Source organism: Lissotriton helveticus, chromosome 2_2 (genome assembly GCF_964261635.1).
Source record: "Lissotriton helveticus chromosome 2_2, aLisHel1.1, whole genome shotgun sequence".
Lineage (NCBI taxonomy): Eukaryota > Metazoa > Chordata > Amphibia > Caudata > Salamandridae > Lissotriton > Lissotriton helveticus.
The window spans coordinates 460,320,514-460,345,894 of record NC_136060.1 but is presented as its reverse complement, the minus strand read 5'-3'; the positions used below and the strand labels follow the sequence as shown (position 1 = coordinate 460,345,894).

The window sequence follows — 25,381 nt, the reverse complement described above, 5'->3', positions numbered from 1 at the left end:
CTTGCAAAGGTCTGCGTAGTAATCCGCAAAGACATTGGCTATCTCCTGCGCTGTGGATAGCGTGTTGTGTCCCTTTTTAATGGCGGCCACCCATCTTGTTTAACTCTGTTTCCTGCCTAAGCACATCAGGAGTCTCCCGGTTCTATCGCCGGTTTCATACAGGCGATGTTGCATGGCCAAGAGGCCTCCCAAAGGACCACTGCTGAGGATACTGAACCCTTGTTTTCATGAAAGTATAGTTTCGAGTCTACCCTAATTTCTCTGGCGATTTCTGTATCCCTCTGATCCCAGATGTTAAGCCTCCTTGTCTACGGGCTTGTTCTTCTGTTTTGAGCCATAGGGGTGAGTGATCTGATAAACCCCCTGCCAGGTATTCCACCTTCTCTATCGTCCCTATTTCCCCCGCCGGGGCCAGGAGGTAGTCTAGCCAGGAGAAGACCTAGTGCACACTGGAGAAATATGAGTAAGCCCTTTCTAGGATGGTGTCTGCCCCAGAGATCCATCAGGCCTAGTGTGTGTAGGAATCTGGCCAGTGGTGTGCTCCCCTGCTGCCCTATATTAGTGCTTGTGCGGTCCATGTAGGGGTCTGCTACATCATTAAAGTCTCCACCCACTATGTGTATGAAGGAGTCAGTTTCCAATAGGATTTCTGCTACTTTATCTAGGGTGTGCTGCTGCAGTCGTGGAGGGGCATAGATGCTGATCAGCGTAATCTCCCTTCGCCCCAATGTCCCTTGCACCACAGCCGTGCCGTTTGGATTGACCAAGGTTTTATGTACATGAAAGGGCGGTGTCTTTATGATGAGGATGGTAGCCCGTCTTGAGCCGGAGGAAAACCCTGCGTGGGCAAGGGTTGTGTAGGTACTTCTCCCAAGAAACGCGCAGGTGGTACCATAGAGATGTGTTTCTTGGAGGAGGACTATATCTGGTTTCAGTCTTTTAAGATAGTAACCAACCCATTTTTGATTTTGTGGTCGAGGCCGATGACGTTCCACGTCATTATGGTATATCCTACCTCACTCCGTGTATGTGGTGGTATTTTTGTCATAACCCCTATGTGTAGGGAGTCTGGATTGTGGAATAATCTCAAAGTGTACATGTTCTATGCCTTTGTGTTCCCTGATAACCCATAAACTAACCCCCCCTGCATCCTTATATTGCATTTTCCCCTTCCCATCCCACACCCACTCTCTCCTACTGCTGACGCACTTCACTTGAACTGTCAACATGACAACCGTGTCATAGGTTAAGCTTAAGAGGTCTGTATTTCCACACCCTTTACCCTTTAATAAATGCCCAACAACCTAGTGTGAGTTGTGCCTGAAAACAAAAAATCTGGACCCTTTCTAGGTGTAGTATAAGAGTCTCAAAGGGCACTAAGTGCCGTCTTACTGTCCCGTTGGTCTCCAACTAGCCATTGTGTCTTATCCTTCTGTCACGGGGTCAAGACCTGTCACGGGGTCAAGACCTGCCCCGTAACGGACTCTCGATCTCGCTTGCAGGAGTGGTCCGGGCCCTTTAAGGACGGCCTGGACTTCCCAGACTGGAACTCCACCCCTATGACAGCGGAATCCGCAAGCCTATCGGATTCGCGCACAGGGGGAACAAAGGCGGACCCGGAAGATGCGGAGTTGTGGACGGCGCGGCGCGAGTTGGAGCAGCGGAGCCAAAGCCGACGAGAAGCCAACCACCTTGGAGGACTGGACGTGGAGGACGCCGGAGGAGGGAGATCCGCCCGTGGAGCAACGTTCCAAGGAGAAGCTGAAGTTGGGGAAACCGGTATCCGAGCTCTGGACCGAGAGGACGATTCAGAGGTGTTATCTCAGGAGAAGCCAGGAGGCCAACGTCCCCACGCTTCGCCCAGCCACGCGCAGGAAGACGCGTGGCTACACCAGGTACGGGAACTCCTGCGTACCTTACTGAGTTTCAAACGGGCAGGAACTGGGTAACCGAGGGAGGAGGGAGGAACTTGACGGGCTCTTGATCTATTGAGCACAGCACCCTGCACTTTCCAGATTTATCTCTCAGGCATCTGGTGACGGTCTTTTGCCTCCTCACGAGTGTTACCCTCACTCCCCTTTCCCAAGCCCTGTGTGATACCGTGCTGTGAACTAACGGCCACGTTTCTTTTCCTTTTGTTTTGGGTTCGGGCGAGACGGGCCGAAGAGGAGGACTACACCAGCCCTAGAACAGAAGCCAACCCCCTCCCGCAAGGACCTTTGCCCTATGAATACTGTTTGTTATTTGGACAGTCTTTGACTTTGTAGAAACCATTTATTAAATCACTTAAACCGCACTTCAGTGTTGGCTCCTTCCCTCCTTGTGAACCCATAAGGTTACACCTTCCTTGCTCTTAGATTTCTTGTGGGGGTTTCTCACGAATTGCAGTTTCAGAGTAGGGTGCTACGAGTCTGGTTATCTTTTGTAGAAATGTATGGTCACTATCCGTTTCTGCTGAGTGTTCCTGTTTCGATAGGTCGGGGGTGAATTGCCTTTGTGGTCTCCCTTTGGGATTTATCTTCTTGGGCATTGCCTGTGGTTGACCTTCATCAATGTCCAAGGTGTGGGTTCTTTCCTCGGAGTTCCTATCCCTTCTCAGGGGAGTATCTCCGCTTATCTTCTTGGACCTGCGCTTAGTTTTCAGTCTTCGTGGATGAGGCCTGTCACTGGGCTGCTGATTCATACAGGGGTCCCCATAGGTTCAAGTCTTTATTGTGTGACAGGGCGTTCCTCTATCTAGTTCCATGCCTCCTCTGGTGTCTGGAAGAAGAGTAATTTGCTCTGGAAGATTACCTTTAGTTTTGCAGGAACAAAAAGCATGTATTGGATGTGGAGGTTACATCATAGTTTTCCTTTGACGGAGGCGAATGTTCTTCTCTGCTTCTGGTCTTCCCTAGAGTAGTCCGGAAACACCATTATCTTGCAGTTAGCAGGCGGATCTCTCCAATGCACCGCATCTCATGGAGTATCAAGTCCCAGTCTTGGTAATTGAGGAAGTGGGCAATCAGTGGCCCTGGGGGTGCCCCCGCTGGTTGTTTCAAACAGGGCATCCTGTGGGCCCGTTCAATCACGAAGCATTGCAAAAACTGTGCTTTCGAGAGAGAGTCCTTTAGCCACCTATATGAAAAGGTTTCTACGTCAGAACCCTCAGTTCCCTCAGGGAAATCTATAAAGCGTAAGTTATACCTGCGTGCACGATTTTCAGCGTCGTCCACTTTCCAAATGATCTCTCTCATTGTGGCTTTAAAAGTTATTACCTCCTTATGTAAGGTTGTGTTACATCTTTGCCCTCCGATATGCGTTGTTCTGCTTGGGTTATTTTTTTCGAATATGTTTGGTAGGTCCTGTCGCAGTAAGGTAACATCCGAGTGGATTAATCTATTTTACCTTCCAGTACTTCTCTGGAGGACTGTATTGGCTGTAAGAGAGCTGCATTGTCTAGCATGGGTATTGTTTCACTCGCCGCTCCCACGAGGAGGGCCACACCTTTGTGTATTTGTTCATTTTCCCCTGTTTCTGTGTCTTAGACTCCTTTTCCCTGGCCATTGGGGGTTAGTATCTTGAGGTGTAGCGTCCTATTAGTTATGCCTCTGGGCCACGCCAGGTCGGGACTCCATCTCTGATCGGCGTCCAATAGTACTGCTGCTGTTTCGGTTGATAGCCAGTTTCAGAGCTTCCCCTATCCCTTCTTCTTTTGTGCGTGAATGGTTCTGAGATCTCCTGGTCTCTCCCAATGCTTATCACGTGTCCTGTTTAGGAGTCTTTTGCTAGTCAACACCCTCCCTGTCATCTCTGTAACTTTCTTCTCATGTCTGGATTGCCTTAGCGCTAAGGCGCCATCTACTGGCACCTCCATCCGCACGTTTCAGGGCCCAGTCTTCTATCTGCTGCCTGTCCTGATGTGGCAGCACTGCATTTACGGCACTCTGAGCTCTGGTTGTAGAGCGTGCCCAAATTGGGGTTTTGGACCTGCGACCCAGGATATATTAGTGTTTCTTAGCACTTCAGGCCCTTGCTCACAGGCATTTTCTCTGGCCTCTGCAGCTTCGCCACTTCCCTTCCCCTGGGTTTATCTGGGGCTCTCAAGTTGTCAACTGGCAACGTTAGGGCCTCCCCAGGTTGCTGGCGTCCAGGATTTGGGGCCTTTTCCTTAAAAGATTGTGTAGGTCCAGGTTACCTCTCTTGGTTGTCTGCCCCCACTGCCACCGCCTCTATTCACTGTCTGGGGTCTTGTGTGACTCCTCCTTCCTTCCACAAGCTGGCTGGAACTCTGGTGTTGCAGCGGAGACTGGGAGCAGCAAACTTCCACTGAGGGAGCACACCCAGCCAGTTCTTGCTTGCTTCGTCCCCGCTGTGCCCACCTCTCTGTTGACCCAACCTGGTTCTTGGGCTTCCTCTCGGCCAGGCGTCCCAGCACCGGCTGGTCTGCGCTGTCACACTCACCTCCAGACATGCAAGCCGCCACCGGCGGAGGCCCCCTGGGGCGACACCCGAGCGCTCTGTCTCTACGGTGCTCTGGTCCAGGCTGCGTAGCCCCACTCACCTCCGCTAGTCCATGGTCCTGGCCCACTGCCTCGCCCCTACGAAGATTGGATGGTTCTGAGGGGAGCTGGGCCGCCCATCTAGGATGGGGTATTCAATCGTCATCCTCTCCCAGTGTCTCCGCTGAGGCAGCACCAATACTGGCTTCCTGGCTTACTTCTCTAGTCACTGCTGGATCTGGTGCAGGTCACCGCCATTTTGGCTTACAGCCACTGCTTCATTCGTCATTGCTGTAGGTTCAGGATCGGCCGGCATGTCTCCATTTCAGCCAGCTATGTGTCTTGTGAGTCCTTGTAGTATTGCGCCCTTAAATTATGAGCTGATGGCGCTGGGAAGGCAGGACTGTAAACAGAATTGTTAGCGGGCCGTCAGAGCTCCTGACAAACACGTCTATTCGTCCATGTTGCTGGCCATGCCACCAGCTCTGAGTCTTTTGACCATTTGTCTAAATATTAGGGTTTTTCTGTGTCCACTTCACTACATTGGTATCTCTTCAATACAGAAATATCTATTGTGGCTAGTCTGATTATTTTTCTTAACGTAATCTCCAACACCTACTGTTTTCATACATGCCTTATACTATATTATGAATGACACATTTTTACTTTTGTACCATATAATGTTCAATGGACAGCATTAAGTTTGGGGTATATTCTTTTAAATGCCTCATCAATTGAAACACTGAACTATGATAATACAGTGTTTGAGGCATGTGAGCTGTAGATCACATGCTGTGCATTGCTCGCAATCTGGTGTTAGGTCCGGATGTTTACACTTGTTTTTCTTCGAAGAAGTCTTTCCAGTCAAAAGGTAGGTGACACCTCCTTTCGATGAGAGTGGACATGAGCATCGGCTCCATTGTTAGATTGTTTTTTTCCCCCATCGTGTTCGGACGTCTATCGCTGTGCTCCGGTTAGACACAGTTCCTTCGGTTTCCCTTTGTCCGCAAGATACTCAACCTCGACAGGTATTGTTTGGATTGCTTTTTCCCTTCTATCATGTATCGCCTTTACTTGCAAAAACCAAACTTTCGATCATGAAACTCATGGAAGGCCGCCGGTCCTACTCGTGTCGGGCCGACCTGCAGTCGATGGAACAAATTCCTTTTAAACTCCACCTTCTGTGTCACGCAAAATACCCACGCACCGACTCACACGAAGTGTGTAAACCTGTGTTTGTCCCCCGAACACAGGGAACAGGACTGCAACACGTGCCAGGCTTTCCACTCCAAGAAGACACTTCCCAACCGTCGGGCTCGATGTCGCGACATGCAGAGCCAGCACAGCTCCATTCCGGACATCTTCGGATAACAATCGGACTAAGAGGCCGGTGAGGCCATGGGAACCGAGGAGGAGCAGGAGCTGATCGCCATCCCAGAGCTTAACTCCGAGCAAGAGTACGACATCCCACATGGACAACGTACCGTAAGTACAACTCCCTTCTCGTCCAAGGCCCAACTCCACAAACGAAGGCGGCTCTGGTCTAACCCACGCCCTTGGGCTCCGGTCGGCACCAAGATCATGCTTCCGATTCCCCACCTTCTGGCTCAGCACCGAAGCCTATCTAAAAGCCTTCCGGCTCCGAAAAGACTCCCTCCAAATCAAGTTCGGAGCCAAGAACTTCAGGGTCGAAACACAAGTCTGGCGCCGACCCCACCCATTCGACACTAAAACACACTTCGGATCCGAAAACATCCAAGACTTCGGCACCGAAACTTTCGGAGTTAGCAAAACAACTGTGGCTGACCAAGATTTCGCACTATAAATTTCAATGTCGAAAGTCAGTATGACGTTGTGCACATTAGCATCCGGAGCTGGCCACAAAAAGCTCCACTGTCAAGACAGAAATCGAGTTTTATAGCAAAGGATGGTGCACCAGAATTTAGCAGTCCAAACAAGCTGTTGTATTTTTGAAAAAAAATCCTTTATTGTTTTCAATCTTTAAAAAGGCCTTTTTAAAGATTGAAAACAATAAAGGACTTTTTTTTCAAAAATACAACAGCTTGTTTGGACTACTAAATTCTGGTGCACCATCGTTTGCTATAAAAAACGAAACTTTCGGAGTCGAAACATTCAGATCGGCTGACATCACCAAAAAGACACAGTTTTGATGCTTCGATCGGCAAACTGGATCATAACAAAAAGTTTGGTATATTCATCCTCAAACTGGACATATCACCACTAAAGTGACTTTAAAAAGAAGGACTGATACAGAGAAAGAATATCACATTCATTTAAAGAAGCGAACGGTTGAAACTTCCCCTCCTCCTTTTCCTCTTCCACTTCCTTCATCTCCTTCACCTCAGTTTCAGCCTATTTCCCTTGAACATTCACCACTGCATACACCTGACAACCAGTATGATGGGTATGGGGATGATAATCAACCAATGCAAGACCCATGGGATGATTACAATACCAATTCGCCCACATGCATTGATCCTGATTTATATCCTAACAAGCCCTCTCCACCAGATAACAGAGTAGGCTGCATTGAGTTACTAGGTAGAGCTGCCAACTACCAAAGTGTGCAGCTACATAAGGAATCCTTAGAAGAGGATTTCCTCTTTGAAATCTGCAGTACCACGCAGAGGTCATCACATACACTACCTATGCTCAAAGGGATGATCAGGCATGTGGATGACATTTTTAATGACCCAGTGAGAGCTCGTATTCTTACCCCTAGAGTAGACAAAAAATACAAGCCAACACCATCGGACCCAGTGTATATTAAAGGTCAGTTGCCACTAGACTCCCTGGTTGTGTGCAATGCAAGGAAAAGGGCCAACTCCCAGACAACAGGAGATGCTCCATCCCCGGATAAGGAATTAAAACTTATTGATGCTTCTGGGAAAAGGGTAGCTCTCAGGCGGCCAATTTTGGCGTGCCTCCAACACTCAGGCAATTGCTAGCACGATGTGACCGTGCCCACTGTTCCACTAATTTCTAGATCCTCGCTTCAACCGAGGCACAAAAGGGCTGCCAACACTTCCTCGTTTCGAATGTTGACAACGTCTTGACAGCCAATCAGAATTCAGCATGTGATCGGGACAGTGTGCTTATAGTCCGAACAAGAAGCGCGCATCCACCAAGGCCATAGATATATATGTGTTTTTAATTGTCATTTTCTCAGGAACTACTGAACAAATTTACACCATATAAGCAAAAGGTACGAGTCTGAACCGAGGACTACAACTTTGCCAAATTTGGCGTAATTCCGTTCAGCCGATCGGGCTGTAGCCGCGATAAACGGTACCTATGGAAAATTGCATGTGGAAAACACGTTTTGGGACCCCCCTTTTTTCTCAGCCCTGCTTGATGAATCACCCCAAGACTTTCTGGATAGGATCATCGACTGGCGCCAAAGTTATTCCAAATAGAATGTTGCGGATTTCCAATATATATATATATATATATATATATATATATATATATATATATATATATATATATATATATTGGCCTACGGAATCTGAAACTTTTGCTTAGTTGAATTAATATATGTACGCCAGAACTGTGTGTATTTGTAGAACTCATAATCTGATGTTTGAAGAAAAATGGTTGAATTTCCAAAGTATATTTAAAGCTGATTTTCAAGTGATAAATCATGAGGGAAATTACATACTAACATTATTACTTTCATGCTAGGGTCACTGCAGCTTGGCTGGCATGTATTACCCTCATAGAGGCATACCAAACTTTCAAACCCATCAATTAACCCTGACTGATGCACTGTGGTGATCAACACTGCTTGTAATCAAGTATATGATGGTCACTAATGTAATCTTGTCTGATGTGGTCACTATTACAACACTTTTATAGTAACTCGCGGTGATTTTCATTGAACATGAGTAACTCCTAATACACGAAAGGTCGGAGCCCCATAAGAGTTTTCTGTGCGCTATTAAACACATAGTTACTCGATATGGAGACTTTAAGAAAGTGTTGTAGTTGTGTGCTTAGTTCCAGTAAGAGTCAGTTTGATCATGGAGACTTTATGTAAAATTCTTTCCTGTTACTTTTTTAAGGCTGCAATGGGAATTGCACCCCAGGTGGCATCTGGCTATGCTGCAGCGTATCCAGGAGTAGAGGCAGTTGTGCCGAGTTTAACTCCTCGAAGCCCAAAGAAAGGAGGTTTTGAAAGCAGATTATCGCAAAATTCCTCATTAGATCGGAATACGAATGAGGTATGTTTCTGCTAACTAATAGTGCATTAGCCCACCATTAAAGAGTAGAAGACTGCAAGGTGGTGATAGAGTCATCATACATTTATCAATGTATATATTACAAGCATAGTCCTTTTGTTGTTGTCTTAATGTACTCTCTAAATGTTTTGTAAACTGATGCAGTACACATGATGGGAGCATGTGGATTTTCTGTACACTTACATAGGAACAATATGGGAGGTGGGAACATAAGCTTGGGGTTAGGGTGGAATATGGCATATAGAGAATAGTAGTTCAGCTAAAGTTCAGCAGAAAGTAGTGTCACCTTCTGGAAAGTTTCTCCTCAGGGTCATCCGTCAAATACCAACGGATGTGGGTCAAGATGCTTAGATGGTTTCCGGAACACTGGCCCGGCACAATTCCCACTTGTGAGTTATGAATAAGTTGAGGGATGACCTTACCCCAGTTGGGTCGGCAGCATCTTAGTGAGGACCTTGAGATACACAGTGAGCAATGAGATTGAGCGGTAGCTAGCAAACTCCAGTGTGTCTTTGTTGTCTTTTGTGAGAATTGTGGCCGTGCCTTTATTAGATATGGCTCCTAAGAAACCGGCCTCCAATGTCTCTTGGTAGGTGCATGTTATTAGGGGGACTAGAAGGGCTTTGCCTGTCTTAAAACATTTGCAAGAAAAGCGGTCCTTCCAGGCCACTTACAGGTAGGGAGCGGCGCAATAGCTGCAGACACTTTGTCTTCTGTGAACGCCTCTCCAAATATATCCGACCTTTCTCCTTGAGGAAGTGAAAGTGTGGTGGAGCCAAGAAGCCATTGATTTGTGCAGTGGAAGCCTGGGTCTTCAATGTATGAAGCAGGCAGTAATATAAAACGACCCATGACATCAAGAAGATGAGTCAGAAGACTCCCATTGGCATTCCATATAGCTGGAATGGGACTGGGATTCTCATTGGTGCATTTGTGTGGCCAAAAGCTGGACCAGCTTTCCCAATGGTCATACCTGCGCCATTGTAGTTTTACCAGGGCCTTTTCCTCTGCTGCAGAGAAGTAAGTGTAGTTTGGCCAACTCAAATTCTTCCAGTAACGCTGGAGAGGGAGAAGAGTGCTAATGTGTATTGAGATCACGAACCGTACCTTCCGAGACGAGAAAGTCCTCCCAACCCTGTGTTTTGCCACCGCAGTGTCTCTCATGAAGTCCCTCCTCTAAGTGGGCTTTTCAGCTGCCCACAAGGTCCTGTGCTAAGACACTGATACCACATTGACCCTTAGGGAGGAGCAAATATTTGCTTTGGCTGTTTATATGCAAAAAGAACTATTGATGGACAGAATGCAGAACAATGTCATACATTCTCCCCAGTACAGAGATATAGGCCTAAATCCATCGTTTTTTTGCTCACCATGCCATTCTAGTTTGGACCCAGCCATATGCAAATCAGTCTTGACCCTGCGCCCAATGGGAACAGTCCAGCCCGAACTGCCAAGTCAGGTCCTCCCTGGACTGGAAACAAGCATCCTGGGACCGGTTTTGGGGCTTCACCCCTCTTCAGCCAGGATAGCTTGATTCCAGTGGCATGGAGAGCACAGGACCCACGCCTGGGCATACCCGTCCCACTCGGGGTGACAAATGCAAAAAGAACTATTGATGGACAGAATGCAGAATAATGTCATACATTCACCCCAGTACAGACATCTGGGCCTAAATCCATCGTTTTTTTTGCTCACCATGCCATTCCAGCTGTTTATAGGCAAATAATTTCATTCACCACCTAGCGGGAGGGGGTGGAGTGAGGCCCAAGTCAAGGTTGACTTGGATCAGGCTGTGAGCCCCGCTTCTAGTATTTCCCAACAGGTCACCTTAGCTAGAAGGTTCCTCTGGAGCAAGAAATAATCTTACCTTGAGGGCAAGGGAGAAATGAGTCATCCTGGTCCCTATGATGAAGGAGGCGCCAAACATCTGTCAGTTCATGCCCCCCCAGTGGGTCCCAGAGCAAGGCCGGGTCTCCACGGTTCTGTGTCTTTGAATGGCCAGACAGGTCTAGGATGTAATCGCGCTGTTTTTTCACATTTTTATGATGTGAAAGACTAAGGGCCTCTTTTAGAGTTTGGTGGGAAGGCAGCTCCAGTTTCCCCTATGCTTTCGGAATGGTGTACAAGACCATTCATTTAGTCCTAGTATCAACCAGAAGCCAGCAGAAAGCTTAAAAATCAGCAGGGTTTGATGTTGTACCTATACAGATTAAAAGGACTGGATGTTATTATTGTTTACCACAGTGTTGACTTAAAGAGCAAAGGTGAGATGGCTGTTAAAATCAGTTCCCATATTCATTACTGTTGGTGCTGTCTGCTGTGTCATGATGATAGCGAGCACAGATTAGTACAATATCTGAAATGCTTTGACCAGAAAATGATCTATGTATTTCTAAAAAATATATGGAAGTTTTGAACAAAAATACATATGCAGAGAAACTAAATAGCGTAAACTAAATAGGCAACAAAGCCATTGCACATAAAAACAAAGTAAAAAGTGTGTAGATGTTAAAGTATATTCAGGACCTTGATAAAGCATGTTTCCTCTCACTAAAGCATATTGTCGTCTGGAAAACGACATGTACTGTTTCCACTTTTCCCGCAGAGTTACATAGGTGCCTTATACCACTATTAACAGTATAATGACAGACTACAAAAGTCAAGAAGAGGCTGGTGCAGCATTTTCCGCCTCAAGTCCACAATTATTCCTTGAAGACTGCCAAGTCCAGAGGAGTGGTTGCAACAGAGACCCTTGCAGTCACTTCCTTTCGGAGCTCCTGGAGTGGGGCTTCTTCCCCCGGCTGAAACATGGGTCACTGAAGTCCGGCTTCTGACTGGAAAATCTTCATGAAGATGATGCCCAAGATGGGTCCGGCAGCGCAGACGTTTTCCTAAGTACGGTTGCCTTCTCACACTGATCTGGGGCCAGGACAGATAGGTGACCAGGTGACGATTCCACAGAGGCGATGACCAGCTGAGGGCCTCCGGGGGAGTGCTGAAGACCGGATTGTGGCGTTCCTCCCCCGGACGTGGCCTGAGTCTGTGCCCTGCAAGAGTAGGGCCTACCATGGTGGATAAAAACACTGGCAAGGGTCTCTTGCCGGTATATTCACAAAATCAGAATCTTGCTGGCTCTACTTGGAAGAGAACCGGAGACCTGGTCCAAAGAGATGCTGCCACTTTTGCTACGAAGGTGAGTGGCCGCAACAGCAATGCACCCTCTAGCCCAGTAGATTATAAGTAACTTGTGAACCTCACACATATTTTGTTGACATTGCATAAGGCAGATGATGGCTGGTCAGAGCTCCTTGGATCCCTATGAGTAAGTCTGAGCTAGCAGTGAGGGTACCAGCACACTGAGAGCATTATTCGAATTGTTGTAGGTCCCCTGACTTCTAAAAAACACAGAGTCCCCTCTTTCTAATAACGGTTGCAAAACTGACATTCCACATGTTCCCAGCAACTGCTCATAGTCTTGTTCAACAGCAACGGGGCTATATTAGTAAACAAATAACGGTACACCGGGGTTCACTAGAGTAAATGCTACAAGACAAGAGATGAACTCATAACTGGATAATGCGGCTGCCCGACATATAGCTCATAAATCAAAGACTTCCTAGGTAGCCAAAGTCAAACTGGCACAAGACTTCTAGACATCGCCCCTTCGGAGACAGTGGGCAGGATGGGAGAGCTACCTGCCAGGGGGAGCTTGGAGGCCCCAACAACGAAAACTGATATCCACCTAATGATGATGGAACTGAAGAAAGATATGGTGACCCTGCGTCAGAAATTTTTTGAGGCAGTGTCACAGCTTGACCTCTCAGTTAAAAAAAATATATTGAAGGTAGGGTGGACCAACCAGAAGAGGCCACAGCATCTGGGCTCATCACAGAGCCAAGCTAGGCACTAGGGTTCAGGACCGAGAGAAACAACACCAATATCTTCTCGATCAAGTTGATGGTGGGAAAAATAGAACTCGTCGTAACAACCTCCATATTGGAGTGATCCGGGAGACAATTCACGACCTCCTGAATTGCATACTGGAGAGACCGGACGATCCCACTATCAATATCGGTAGAATGCACTGTGTGTTTCTAAATAAAGAAACAATTACCTTCAGGTAAAATAAGAAATCTTGAGAGCAGCAAGGACATCTGATCCCATTGTATACAGAAGCTCAACAATCTCTCTTTATTAAGATCTTTCCACCCTGAACCTGGCAAAACTCAGGGTGCTCCAAATATTAACAGATCATCTCTGAAACAAGCAGATCCGGTATAAATGTGATTTACAATCTAGGCTGATGTTTACTCTGAATTGCAAATTACTTGTGGTGACATCAAGTGAAAAAGGATCAAAGCCCTACATTTACAGATGGGTCCAGAGGTCCTAGGTGGACCTGCCAATTAAATGAACCCAATATGGCAGAAACAGCAACCAAAGAGATAGAAGAAAAGCCACAAATAAAACCTGAAGAAACATTCCCCCAGATAGTGAAACAGAACAATACTGTACTTAGGGAACTTGCCTTGAACTTGATCCATTTGAGAGAAGTATCCGAGTATTGACAAGTTTACCAGGCTTAACATGACAGTAACTGAAACTGAAGGAGGAGGAAGGACCTCTTTCACTTTCCACTCTTTCACTCATCTATCTCTACTCCTTTTTTTCTCTTCTTTTACTATCTACCTTATTGTCTTCCCTCTGGCAAGAACCTATATAGCTGTACCTGAAACACTTTAAGCTGACGTTTCTACTGTAACATGTTAAGCGGCTTTTAGTTCCAATACAACTTTTTGCAAAGTGCTTTGGTATCCAATTATTTTACCAATTGGACACCATGTTGAATGGCAGTCAAATGGTGAGTTGGCACTGCTCTGTGTCTACACCCTGTGCGTACCCATGACCTTGACGCTCATGAAGGACCCCTGATGGAATTTGTCCACTTGCCTGAGTAGTTGATGTGTTTCCAGACAAGCTTCCCCAGCACTCCAAAACATGAACCCAATTTTACAACATGCAATAATGTTTCTGTTACTAACCACTCATAATAAACTCGTCAGTGAAGCTTAAAACCCTCCTGCAATGGCTTCACATGAAAAGGGTGGATGTTGTCCTGGTCCAAGAGACCCATATGTTACTCTCTGATGTCAAACGCCCGAGGTCCCAATACTTCCCTATACAAGTACACTCCACTGCCACCTTTAAGATTAATGGGGTAGCTACCTTCATTTGTTCAGGTGTCCCAAACCAGTTCAATTCTCTGAATAAGGACAGGGTAGAATAGTGACAAGATACACTTTACGGAACTCCCTTCACGACAAACGATATCAAGGGTACTGTCTGTCAACACTTTTTTCTTAATATAGCCACTTTTGCAACAGGGCGTCTAGTGATGTGCAGCGACTATAAGGTGTCCTTAAACGCGGATATGGACAGGTTTGCTGCCTAATGGCACTCACCCCTTGTCCCCTCCTTTGATGACAGCTGACATGACCGACCTGAATCTTACTGGTGTATGGTATGTTGGACACAAAAGCAAACAAGACTACTCCTTTCACCCCAACTTTCATAGGTTCCATTAAATAACTGATTTTTTTACCCCTGGCTATCCTTCCCCTCCACAAATGTGGAGGCTTAATGGGGTGGTTTGAGGGGCCAGTCCTTCAGTCAATTTCAGAGAAGGGTTGGAGAAATATTTACGGGAGTAAGAGAACGAGGGCATGCATGCCATGGTTGATGAATTGAGATACCGTTGAGGCAACAATGAAAGGTAACTAATCAAACCACAACAACTTTGTATAAGTTTGCTAAGGCCAGATGCTTGGAACTAGAGACTGAGTTAGCCAATCTAGGGAAGGAACATAAACTAACAGGATCGAGATGTATTTATATGGAACCCTGAACCCAAAGGTGAGAACTGGAAGAAATGTTGATTAAAGATGCAGCCCACAAGTTACTGAGTGTTAAACCATCATTTTATGTGAACAGTGAAAACACAGACAAACTGGTAGCAGCTAAATTGCACCACAAACTGACTAGGAATTACATTCAGGCTATAAAAAGCAAGATGGGGAGCTTAGTACCTTGAATGAGGACATACTGGAAACATTTACACAATTCTATTTGATGCTCAGGTGGTACGTAACGCCTGAGGGCAATGTATGGTAGCCCCGGCGGTTGGTGGCGGGATGTGATGTCTAGGCGCATACACTGCATTGGATGTGAATCATTCAGATGGTCAAAGATATTACATCCCGCACCTACCAGTGGACCCCTTGAAGATTTTGCTGGAATATGTGGGTGACGAAGGGCTGTTACCACTTTCACCACCTGTAGGCAGCTAATATCCCAGCTACTATTTGTAGTTAAACTGACGGCAGTCCAGAAGGTGAAGACTCTTAAGAAGAAAGCTATGGTGAAGGCACTCCTAAAAAAGCCTAGCCTTGACCCTGATTCCCTGGGAAACTATCGTCCCATCTCACTTTTCCCAAGGATCAGTAAAATAGCAGAAACATTTGTTTACTCAGTGCTGTCTGCATTTCTAGAGACTCATAATCTACTCCACCCGTCACAGACTGGCTTCCACCACTCCAAGGAACAAAAACAGCCCTGTTATCAGTAGTTGAAGAGTCTGAAAAACTCTGCACGCCGGAGGTACCGCGGTGGCCATCCTCTTGGACCTCAGTGCAGCCTTTGACATGGTCAACCACTCATTTATTTTTTTATATATCTTTTTATTAAAAACTCAACATAAAAACAAACAACAAAGACAAGTGCAGTGCAGTGAAGTAATCAACATTACCAGGTAATCATAATAAGATAGTACAATATTCGAAGCATAGTGCAGGGTCCACAGTGTGATCACATGTTACATAGTTCCCATAGGGTTCCACACAATTAAATGTTTTCTGGATCCACCGTTGCCAAGGAAGAATCACTAAAAGGGGTACATAGCAAACCCCTACTTTCATTCCATGGGCCCCAGATTCTCGTCCATTTATGCGGGCAGCCCCTGGTTTCGTAAATCACCCTCTCTGCTTGCATACCCCAATCCATATCTGACTCCCAGTCAGTGTATCGTAATTGAACCCCTCCCTTCCATGTTCTGGCTATATTGCGTTTTGCTACCATGCAGCCCAAAGAAACCCATAGCCTCTCAGAACGGGCCAGGTCTGTAGCTTCCCAGATATTTAAAGGACATAATCGGGGGGGGAACATCAATAGATGTCCCACTAATCCGGGACATGACCAATATAACCTTCTCCCAGTAGTAGTAGTACAAAGTTTATTTCGATAAAAAATATCTTAAAAGCACATTTAAAGTTAAAATCACAGTACATTTAAGTTATACAAAAAAGAAAGAAAATCACTTTAGCAATCAATTTTACACGAGTGATAAAACCATATTAAACCAAAAGCAGCTTTGCAGAAAAGTTAAGAACTGATAACCATACAGGATGAGCGTAAATCTTTCAATCTAAGCAACCATGCCCAGCTTGAAATTTGGCCACCCCACACGCTAACGTATTATTTGCATCTGTCTGCAAAATTCTGAGGGCAATCGAGTGGTTCCTGGTCTCGAGCTGCCGACAGACAGGTTTTAGCCACTTCAGTCTGGGTTTAATATAAGCTGGACATACAAAAAAGAAGTGCAGAATATTTTCAAGGACATCAGTGCAATATGGGCAGTCTGCAGGCGTTTGGTTAGGCAGGTTCCATTTGCTTGTACGTTCACGAACAGGAAGAGTTCCCATTCTGAACTGGATATAAAGTGCCCTGTCTCTAGGCTTCCTAATGAAATCCAGATAGGGTTCAAGACGATGCACTGTCTTGTGCAGGCGGAACTCATCTGTCAGTCTACCCAAGTTAGTATCTCTGTGGTCCTGATTGTCAATCCATGTCCAAAAAGCTCTCTTAATTTCCATTTTTGACAACGAGACCCCTGGCTACCATACAATGTTAAGACCAATGGCCAGTAGGAGCCTTTTTATGTTGGCTAGCCAAACGATCTTGTGGGACCCCTGAAGATTATTGCATCGGCATAACTAGATAACTCTGGAGTACGCCACAGGCGAGCCCAATAGAGAAGCGGGCGCAAAGTAATTAAGTCTTTAATTGCACGGCGGCCCATATCACTCAAGAGCGGTCTAGTGGGGGTTCCCCTGGGAAGTGAAACAAGCTCTCTAAAGAACTTGTTTTCTGCTGTGACAAGGGCATCTACCTTGTTAAAGCCCCAGAGCCCGGCTCCATATAATGCACAGCCAACAGCCTTTGCAGCGTAAATCTCCAGAGCCGGGGCTATGGGTCTGGATAATGAGGCTCGATGTTCCCTCCCGATAACTCCCAGAACTCGCTTATGGCTTAAGGCCATTTTTTCAATGTGCGCCTGCCATTTCAGTTGATCTGAGATTCTAATTCCCAGATAATCAAAAACTTTGACGCACTCTAGGGGCACCCCATCGAGTGTGAGCGTGGATTTAACTGGCCTGCTAGGGTTAAAATAAAGGAGCTTAGTTTTAGTTGTATTAATTACTAGGCCCCTCAATTTACAGAAAAGACAGCAACGATCTAAGAGCTTCTGTAACCCCGCCGGAGTTTTCGATGCCAACAGCGTATCGTCCGCAAAGAGTGAAGCAGGGACTTTATCTCCAGCCAAAACAGGGGCATCAGCGTTAATTTCTGATAAAAATAAGACCACCCCATTCACAAATAACGTGAAAAGGGTCGGGGCCAGGACGCATCCCTGGCGGACACCTCTGTTGACCGGAATTTTGTCTGTTTTTTGCTCCTGGGCACCCCACCTGATGCAAGCATAGTTTCCATCATGTATGCGGGCCAAAAGATTCAGAATGGGCAGCGGGAACCCCATCTCCCGCAGAACCATCCAAAGGCGCTCTCGGGGAGCCAGGTCAAAGGCGATCTTCAAATCGATGAATGCGAGATAAAGACCACCCTTGCCAATGGTTACAACCTTCCCGTGCAACAAAACCAGCCTAAAGGCCTGATAGATAGTACTTGTACATGCCCTGAACCCCGCCTGGAATTGTGAGATAATATTGTTCTCCTCCGCCCATGAAAGGATCCTCTCCAGGAGGACCCTACCAACCACCTTCTGACCAGCATCAATGAGACTGATTGAGCGATAGTTGGCGGGTCGCCCCTGGGCCCCCTCTTATAAATGGGGATCACCACCGCCCCCTTCCAAGAGCACCTTCTCCAGTACTTCTGAAGGCTCGGGCATTCCCTCCATTGATGTATGTAAGTGCCGATGCGACTGCATCCTCAGAAACAGGCCGGGGAGTCAAGTACCCCCATTTTAACTAGTACTGAGCTAGTATAATAGGCTTGATTTAGCAATTTGAGTTGGATAAGTTTAAAACGAGAACGGATTGCCACCTCGCGAGGGGAGGTGAGGGCCTCACACCAGTCATCATCGTCTATATCTACTATGTCATCTATCCATTTTGCGCGAGTTTTCTCCTCGGCATCCGGCATGTTGTTCAGGTTTTTATGGTAGGTCAATAAGATAGCCTTCTCGTGGAGATAATTTTCCAGGAGCCTGTCCTTCAGGGGTGAGGAGACCGGCAATTCTGTCCCTTTAGGGATCGCTTGCCAAAGAGCATTACATGCCTGGAGAGAACGAAAGGTCTCCCCCCCCCCCCCCTTGCAGCTGATAATCCCTCTGCAGGTCGGTGAATGGAATCACCCCATCTGTTTTCCACATATCCCCAACTTTTGAAAGGTCGATCTTGTCCCATTTATCAAATCCTGGTTGCTTGGACAGCATCCGCAGTTGACAAGAGTCAAGGAACGGAGTGACTTGCGTGATCTTATTCTTCCATCCAAGAGCAGCTGTAGCCTTATGCCCCAGGGCAGCTGTGGTGGAAGTTGGGGTGAATCTGGGTTTGTGCTTCGCACCACCATTGAGTGCCCTGAGGAAAGTACCCGGAAGCATATTATGCCTGTCCATCCTATATGCCAGGTCGGCAATGGGTCTATGCATCCAGTGGTTCAGGACCACTAATTGTGAGGCCCAATAATAGGACTGAATAGCTGGCAAAGCAATGCTGCCATCTTCCCAGATTTTTGTTAGCTTGGTGAGGGCAATACGGGGAACACCATGATTCCAAAGCAAAGCGCGCACCTCAGAGTCGATGGACTGAAAATAATAAGATGGAACGTACAGAAAACGGGGAAGCATCATCATCTTGTAAAGGGCAGCTCTTTGCCTGACCGCGTAAGAGGCAATGTTTTCCAATGCTGCACATCCGCTCGGAGGCGGCGCTGGAAGGGGGGTGGGGCAAAAGATTCCCATTGTGAAAAACGGAGGAGTTGAGTGTGATGTATAGACCTTAATACAGAAAGCCATCCGTAACTATTTAGGCTTCACAGCCTATGGGAAGCATCGGGGGTTCTCCGCTCAGAACATAAATCAGAGATTTGTCCCAATTAATAGTGTAGCCCGAGTATTTTTGGAAGAGGGTAAAAATATGCAGCACTCTGTGAATAGAGAAACAGGGTTTGGCTAAATAGAGCAAAATATCATCAGTGTAAAGGGAAATCGTGTCTTTGAAATCCACAGACCAATTAAGACCCCTAATGAGGTGATCATCCCTTATCCAAATAGCCAGCGGTTCAAGAGCCAAAGCAAAAAGCAGTGGCGAAAGGGGGCAGCCCTGTCTCGTACCTATGTGAAGGCTGCCGATTGAACTCCGTTCACCGCGATCCGAGCTAAGGGCTGTGGGTAAAGAAGACGCACCCAGGATAAAAACCGAGGTCCAAACCCATACCATTCAAGTGAGGCAAACAAAAAGGGCCATTTAATCATGTCAAACGCCCTTTTGGCATCAAGAGACATAATTACGGAGTCTTCCTGTATCGTGAAGGCTTGACCCAGCACCCCATAGAGGCTACCGAGATTCAGCGCTGTGTTTCTGGCGGGCATAAATCCGGATTGATCCGGATGTATCAGCTTACGGAGATAGGGCCAGAGGCACAGAGCCAGGAGTTTCGCTAAGATTTTGACCTCTGGGTCCAGGAGGGAAATGGCTCTGTACAAACTGCAATTCTCCGGGGTTTACCCTTCTTATGGATAATTACAATAGTCGCAAGACGTTGCGTCGCAGGCAAAACACCTCAGGTCACACTCTCATCATACATTCGAACCAAAAATGGGACAATTATAGAGCCGTTGACCTTGTAAAGTTCAATTGGAAGGCAACTGGGACCCGTGGCCTTACCGGACTGTAAAGCGCCAATTGCATTTGACACCTCTTCGGTTGTCAAGGCAGTGTCAAGATTTTTAACATCTTGAGGATCCAGAACTGGCAAAGGCAATGTAGTTAGCAAGTCCGCCGCCTCCACCTGCGTGGCGTACTGTGTGGTGGTATGAACCCGCCTAAAATGGTCGGCGAACGTCCTTGCAATCCCAGCTCTATTGCGTATTTTAGTTCCCTTGTGATCTTTGATCTGGGCCACCCACCTATTGGCCATCTCCCTTTTATCAAGCCACACTAGCAATTTACTAGCCTTGTCTCCTATGTCATACAATCTATGTTGAGTAGTGCAATATTGGGCCCTCTTTGAGTCCTCCGCAATGTTCCTGTACTCCTTTTGTTTTATGGCTAGTTTAAAAGAGCAATCTCTTTCTCCACCTCCTCTAGCTGTTTCCGTTTTTCTTTTTTATGACCTGCAATCACGGGAACCCAGCAACTCCGGATCACAGTCTTGTGTGGCTCCCATAATATTACATCCGAATCAACGGAGCCATCGTTATCTTCAAAGTAGTGTGTGGTAGCCTCTGCCAATTTGTCTCTAATCTTTGGCACTCTAAGATACCAACGATTTAGTACCATTTCACGATGTGTGGGAGGTGGCACCCCACCATAGCAAGCCATAATTGGGGAATGATCCGAAATGCCCCTAGGAAGGAAGGAAATGTCGCCAAACATGGGGAGCTGGGAGGCCTTACTGAAGAGATAAACCACTAAATTTTGGTCCATAGATTTATAAGACTGGGATGACCATGGTTGCTCTGGCATGGCTGCAATCTTTTTTGGATGATAGATTCTTCCAGGTCTTTGACGCCGATGTGGCCTCAAAACAGGTGCCCCTCCTCTGCGGAGTTCCCCAGGGATCTTCCTTGACTCCCACCCTATTTAACATTTATATGAGCTTGTTAGCGGAGATTGTGCTGCCTTTTTGGGTATATATAGTGACCTATGCAGGCGACACGCAACTCGTAGTGGGACTCAACCACTCCTCTTTCAGCCTCCGTCCTTGCTTGGAAGAGGTAGCCAAACGGATAAATGATTTTGGGGGACTCGGCCCTCTTTATACCTAATATAATGTGGCTGGCCGACCTGGGCCCCGTTCCGGCCCCCATGACCCAGATGAAAAGCATGGGTATTTGTCTGGATCAAGACCTGAGTTTCAAGGTTCAGGCGCGTAATGTGGCGGCCTACTGCTATGGCATCCTAAAGATGCTTTGCAAAGCCCTTCCACTCCTCCCCTTCCAGGTAAGGAAGCTCATGGTCCAGGCGCTCATTCTATTACGTCTGGGCTACAGAAATGCCCTTTATTTAGGGGACCCATGCGCGACCTTCTCAAAATTCCATAAAGGGGCAAACCTGTGCAGTTAGAACACGTCTGGAAATCCCGAAATGCCAATCTGCAAAACCAGCCCTGAAATCTCTCCACTGGCTCCCTATCAAGGAGAGAGTTAATTTCAAGACTATGTGAATTGTTCACAAGACTCTAGCCGGAAAGGGTCCTTCCATCAATCTAGAAGTGGGGGTCGTCTGTTCTCTTACAATGCCACTAAGCTCTGGAACACTCTTCCACTTCATTTGCGTAAGGAACCCAACTATCTGGCCTTTCGTAAACTGTTAAAAACCTGGCTCTTCCCCTAGTTTGGTTGGTCTCCACTACTTGCTGCTGTCAGTGCTGGGATGCCCCCATGTAGCTATGCGCTTAATAAATGTATTTTTCATTTCATTTCTTTTCCATTTCATTTGGAAGGGTACTGATCACACCCTCCAAAAGATAGATAGATGTAGATGTTGGATCGCAGTGGTGAAAGAGATGTGACTTGGGGTCTGCCATAGTGTGTTTTTTGGACACTGAATTCACAATGGCAAAATTAGTTATACTATTACAGCACTTAAGTTAATCCTTTCAAATGCAGGACAGACAGAGGAGTATACTTGATTGCACTTACTGAAAGTCACTGCCAAACTGGCTGCAATATATTAATAATAATAATAAAAATATATATTATAATAATGTGTTATTTACTTAGCACTTCATTAAAAAAAATGTTTGTTTTCTTAGAACTATAAATAACATGTATTACTCAGTACAGTACTAATCAAATTTCCAGTCTAAGGACAATAAAGATTGTATTTGCTCATCTCGGGATTCAGGCCCATGATCTGCAGGCCACACTAACAGTGCTTAATTTGAGCCAGGGGTTTCCAATGCTTGACACCGGCTCTTAATTGTCAACACCGGTGCTTGTGATAGTCTGCCACAAGGTGGCGCTGCTTGGCTAATTTAGAGATGACCACAACAATGCTTAATTATTAATTCAATATACATAAAAAAATTACTTTTACCTGTCACCCAAGGCCTGAAATAGTCCAAATTGTCGATCTTGTAGGAGTGTGATGGTTAGTAGTTGTGTTGCTACTATCATTGACGGATGTATGACGTTACAACGCATACTTTTACAACGCATACCGTTACAACGCATTTTTTACAACGCAAAAACTTTTACAACGCATACCATTACAACGCATGTTTTTACAACGCAAATACTTTTACAACGCATGCCATTACAACGTAAGTATTGGTAAGTATATAATATTTTATATTAAAATAAATGTAATTAATATAATTTAAGTTAATTTAATTTATTTAATTTAATTTTTTTTACCTTGTACCCCTGTACCCCAAAAACCCAAATTAACCCAGAAACCTAAAAATACCCCTGTACCACAAAAACCCCAAACTGTCCCTGAACCCTAAAAATACCCTTGTACTCCATAAACCCAAAACTGTCCCTGAACCCTAAAAATACCCCTGTACCCCATAAACCCAAAACTGTCCCTGAACCCTAAAAATACCCCTGTACCCCATAAACCCAAAACTGTCCCTGAACCCTAAAAATACCCCTGTACCCAAAAACTGAAAACTGTCCCTGAACCCTAAAAATACCCCTGTACCCAAAAACTGAAAACTGACCCTGAACCCTAAAAATACCCCTTTACCCAAAAACTGAAAACTGACCCTGAACCCTAAAAATACCCCTGTACCCAAAAACTGAAAACTGTCCCTGAACCCTAAAAATACCCCTGTACCCAAAAACTGAAAACTGACCCTGAACCCTAAAAATACCCCTTTACCCAAAAACTGAAAACTGACCCTGAACCCTAAAAATACCCCTTTATCCAAAAACTGAAAACTGACCCTGAACCCTAAAAATACCCCTTTACCCAAAAACTGAAAACTGACCCTAAACCCTAAAAATACCCCTTTACCCAAAAACTGAAAACTGACCCTAAACCCTAAAAATACCCCTTTACCCAAAAACTGAAAACTGACCCTGAACCCTAAAAATACCCCTTTACCCAAAAACTGAAAACTGACCCTAAACCCTAAAAATACCCCTTTACCCAAATACTGAAAACGTTAAAAAAAACCAAACATATAAAATATTAAATATAATTATATACTTACCAATACTTACGTTGTAATGGCATGCGTTGTAAAAGTATTTGCGTTGTAAAAACATGCGTTGTAATGGTATGCGTTGTAAAAGTTTTTGCGTTGTAAAAAATGCGTTGTAGTGGTAGTGCGTTCTAAAAGTTGCGTTGTAAAGGTTGTTTACCATCATTGACATCGTAGCAGGGGCAATGTGTGGGGCAAACTACAGTGACCTCCAGACGCGAGCCCTCAAATTTATGTTTTTTACAGCTTATGCACTGCACACCAGGTGTCACCAGCAAACACCTAACTCGCTGGCCCATGTTTGCAACAGATGTTGATATTTTTCTGTTAATTATTTAATAGACCCCAAAGTGCATCAAAACAGTGATTTCAATTGATGATCATTTTTTTCCTTCAAGGGTTCAGGAGATGGTGCATCCAACTTCGCTTTACCTCCGGAATCTGCTCCTGTTAGAGACAGAGCTGCTGCATTTGAACCTGATCCAGAGCCAGCTGTTAGAAGAAAGGAGACCGGCTTGCCTAAAAAACGTACCCCGGTTGAAAGACCAGATGACCACATGGGCAAGGTATTGTAGTGCAAAAATGGAGCTAACAATTCTTTAGCATTAGTACTTTACACAATAGTAAAGAAACAAAATCAGTTGTTTAGGGCATCCACACCAGTTTGTTTTTAGTGTTACTTAGTAGTGAAATAGTGGATCCACATTGTGACAGAAAGTTTTTTAAACCTTTTCATTTGATAAAAGAGTATATAAGGTCTAAATGCATGGCACGATTATAAACTTTGAAAAGTTAATTTGAGGATTTTTCATTTACTGCTAAATCTTGGATAGGTTACAGATAATGTCTCCCATCGGCTGTCTACAAATCCAAACGAAGCAACTCCCAAAAGCAAGAATACTTTTGGAGGTGCTGGGAGATCCCAAATTCCAAGAAAAGTTATCCATCTGCAAACCAGTGATCCACAGAATACACCTTCACCAGCTGTATGTACTATACTTTATATTCTGTGTTATATTAACATATACCATGAATAATAATATATTAACTAATGCATCTGACTACAAATCTGTCAAAAACACTAAAATTAATCTAACAAAAATGTTCTTTAGACATTGGTTTTCATAGACTACCACTGTCAAATCAGTCTTAAAAATATGAAAGAATAATGCATTGGTTTCTACTCAATGAATGGGGTAGGAAATCAACAGAGGGTTTAGGATCTGAATTTGGTTTCCAGAGAAAATTCTATAGACTTCAACGGAGTTAAAAATTGAAAGTTCACATTGCCAAAAAAATAATGTAAAGCTTTCAAATTTGACACAGACAGGTTTAAGTCTAAAACATGAGGCATTCTAAAAATTTAAATAGATTAGGTAACTGTAGACAAACGACCAAACAACAGAAAATTTGGTGTAAGCTAAAAGTGTAGGGCTATTGAGGAAAACAAGTCTTGCTTGGTTTGTAATATCTAACTAACATAACTTAGCATGTGTATTTTTAAAGCACACATTTACCCAGAAGGGTATCTAGGCGCTAAATAACAAATGTTTATTGTTACCTAACTCAGTGGTTCTCATTTTATCGACCTCCGAAGGATTGGATGAAAGGCTGAGTGGACCCGCCGGGTTTGAAGCTGTGACCATGAGGTCAAACACGGGACCCTGTAGTGGACTAATAAGTTCACTAAGCCACCAGACCCTGCAACTAAGATACTCACCTCAAACTAGTGTTTTGATCTGTCTGCTAGTCCTAAAGTTGACTATAAAAGGCAAACAACATTCTTCAGTAGGAGTTCAGAAAGGTGCATTTTCCATTTTATTTTTACTGTATATTTGTGTATTCTTCTTATCAATTTCAGGCCTTAGCATATCTCATCACATATGTAGAATAAACTTACTTTCA

General features: G+C 45.3%; 1 protein-coding gene across 4 annotated transcripts in view; it reads left to right on the top strand.

Moving 5' to 3' along the window:
• Positions 1–25,381, top strand: part of MAVS (mitochondrial antiviral signaling protein) — a 152,746-nt gene that overhangs the window by 98,943 nt on the left and 28,422 nt on the right. The window contains exons 5-7 of one of the 4 annotated variants that reach the window (XM_078678700.1): positions 8,567–8,725; positions 23,875–24,042; positions 24,310–24,462. In XM_078678700.1, the coding sequence (XP_078534826.1) occupies positions 8,567–8,725; positions 23,875–24,042; positions 24,310–24,462 (480 nt within the window). The remainder of the gene's footprint in view (positions 1–8,566; positions 8,726–23,874; positions 24,043–24,309; positions 24,463–25,381) is intronic. The other 3 variants (XM_078678702.1, XM_078678701.1, XM_078678703.1) reach the window with 3 other exon arrangements.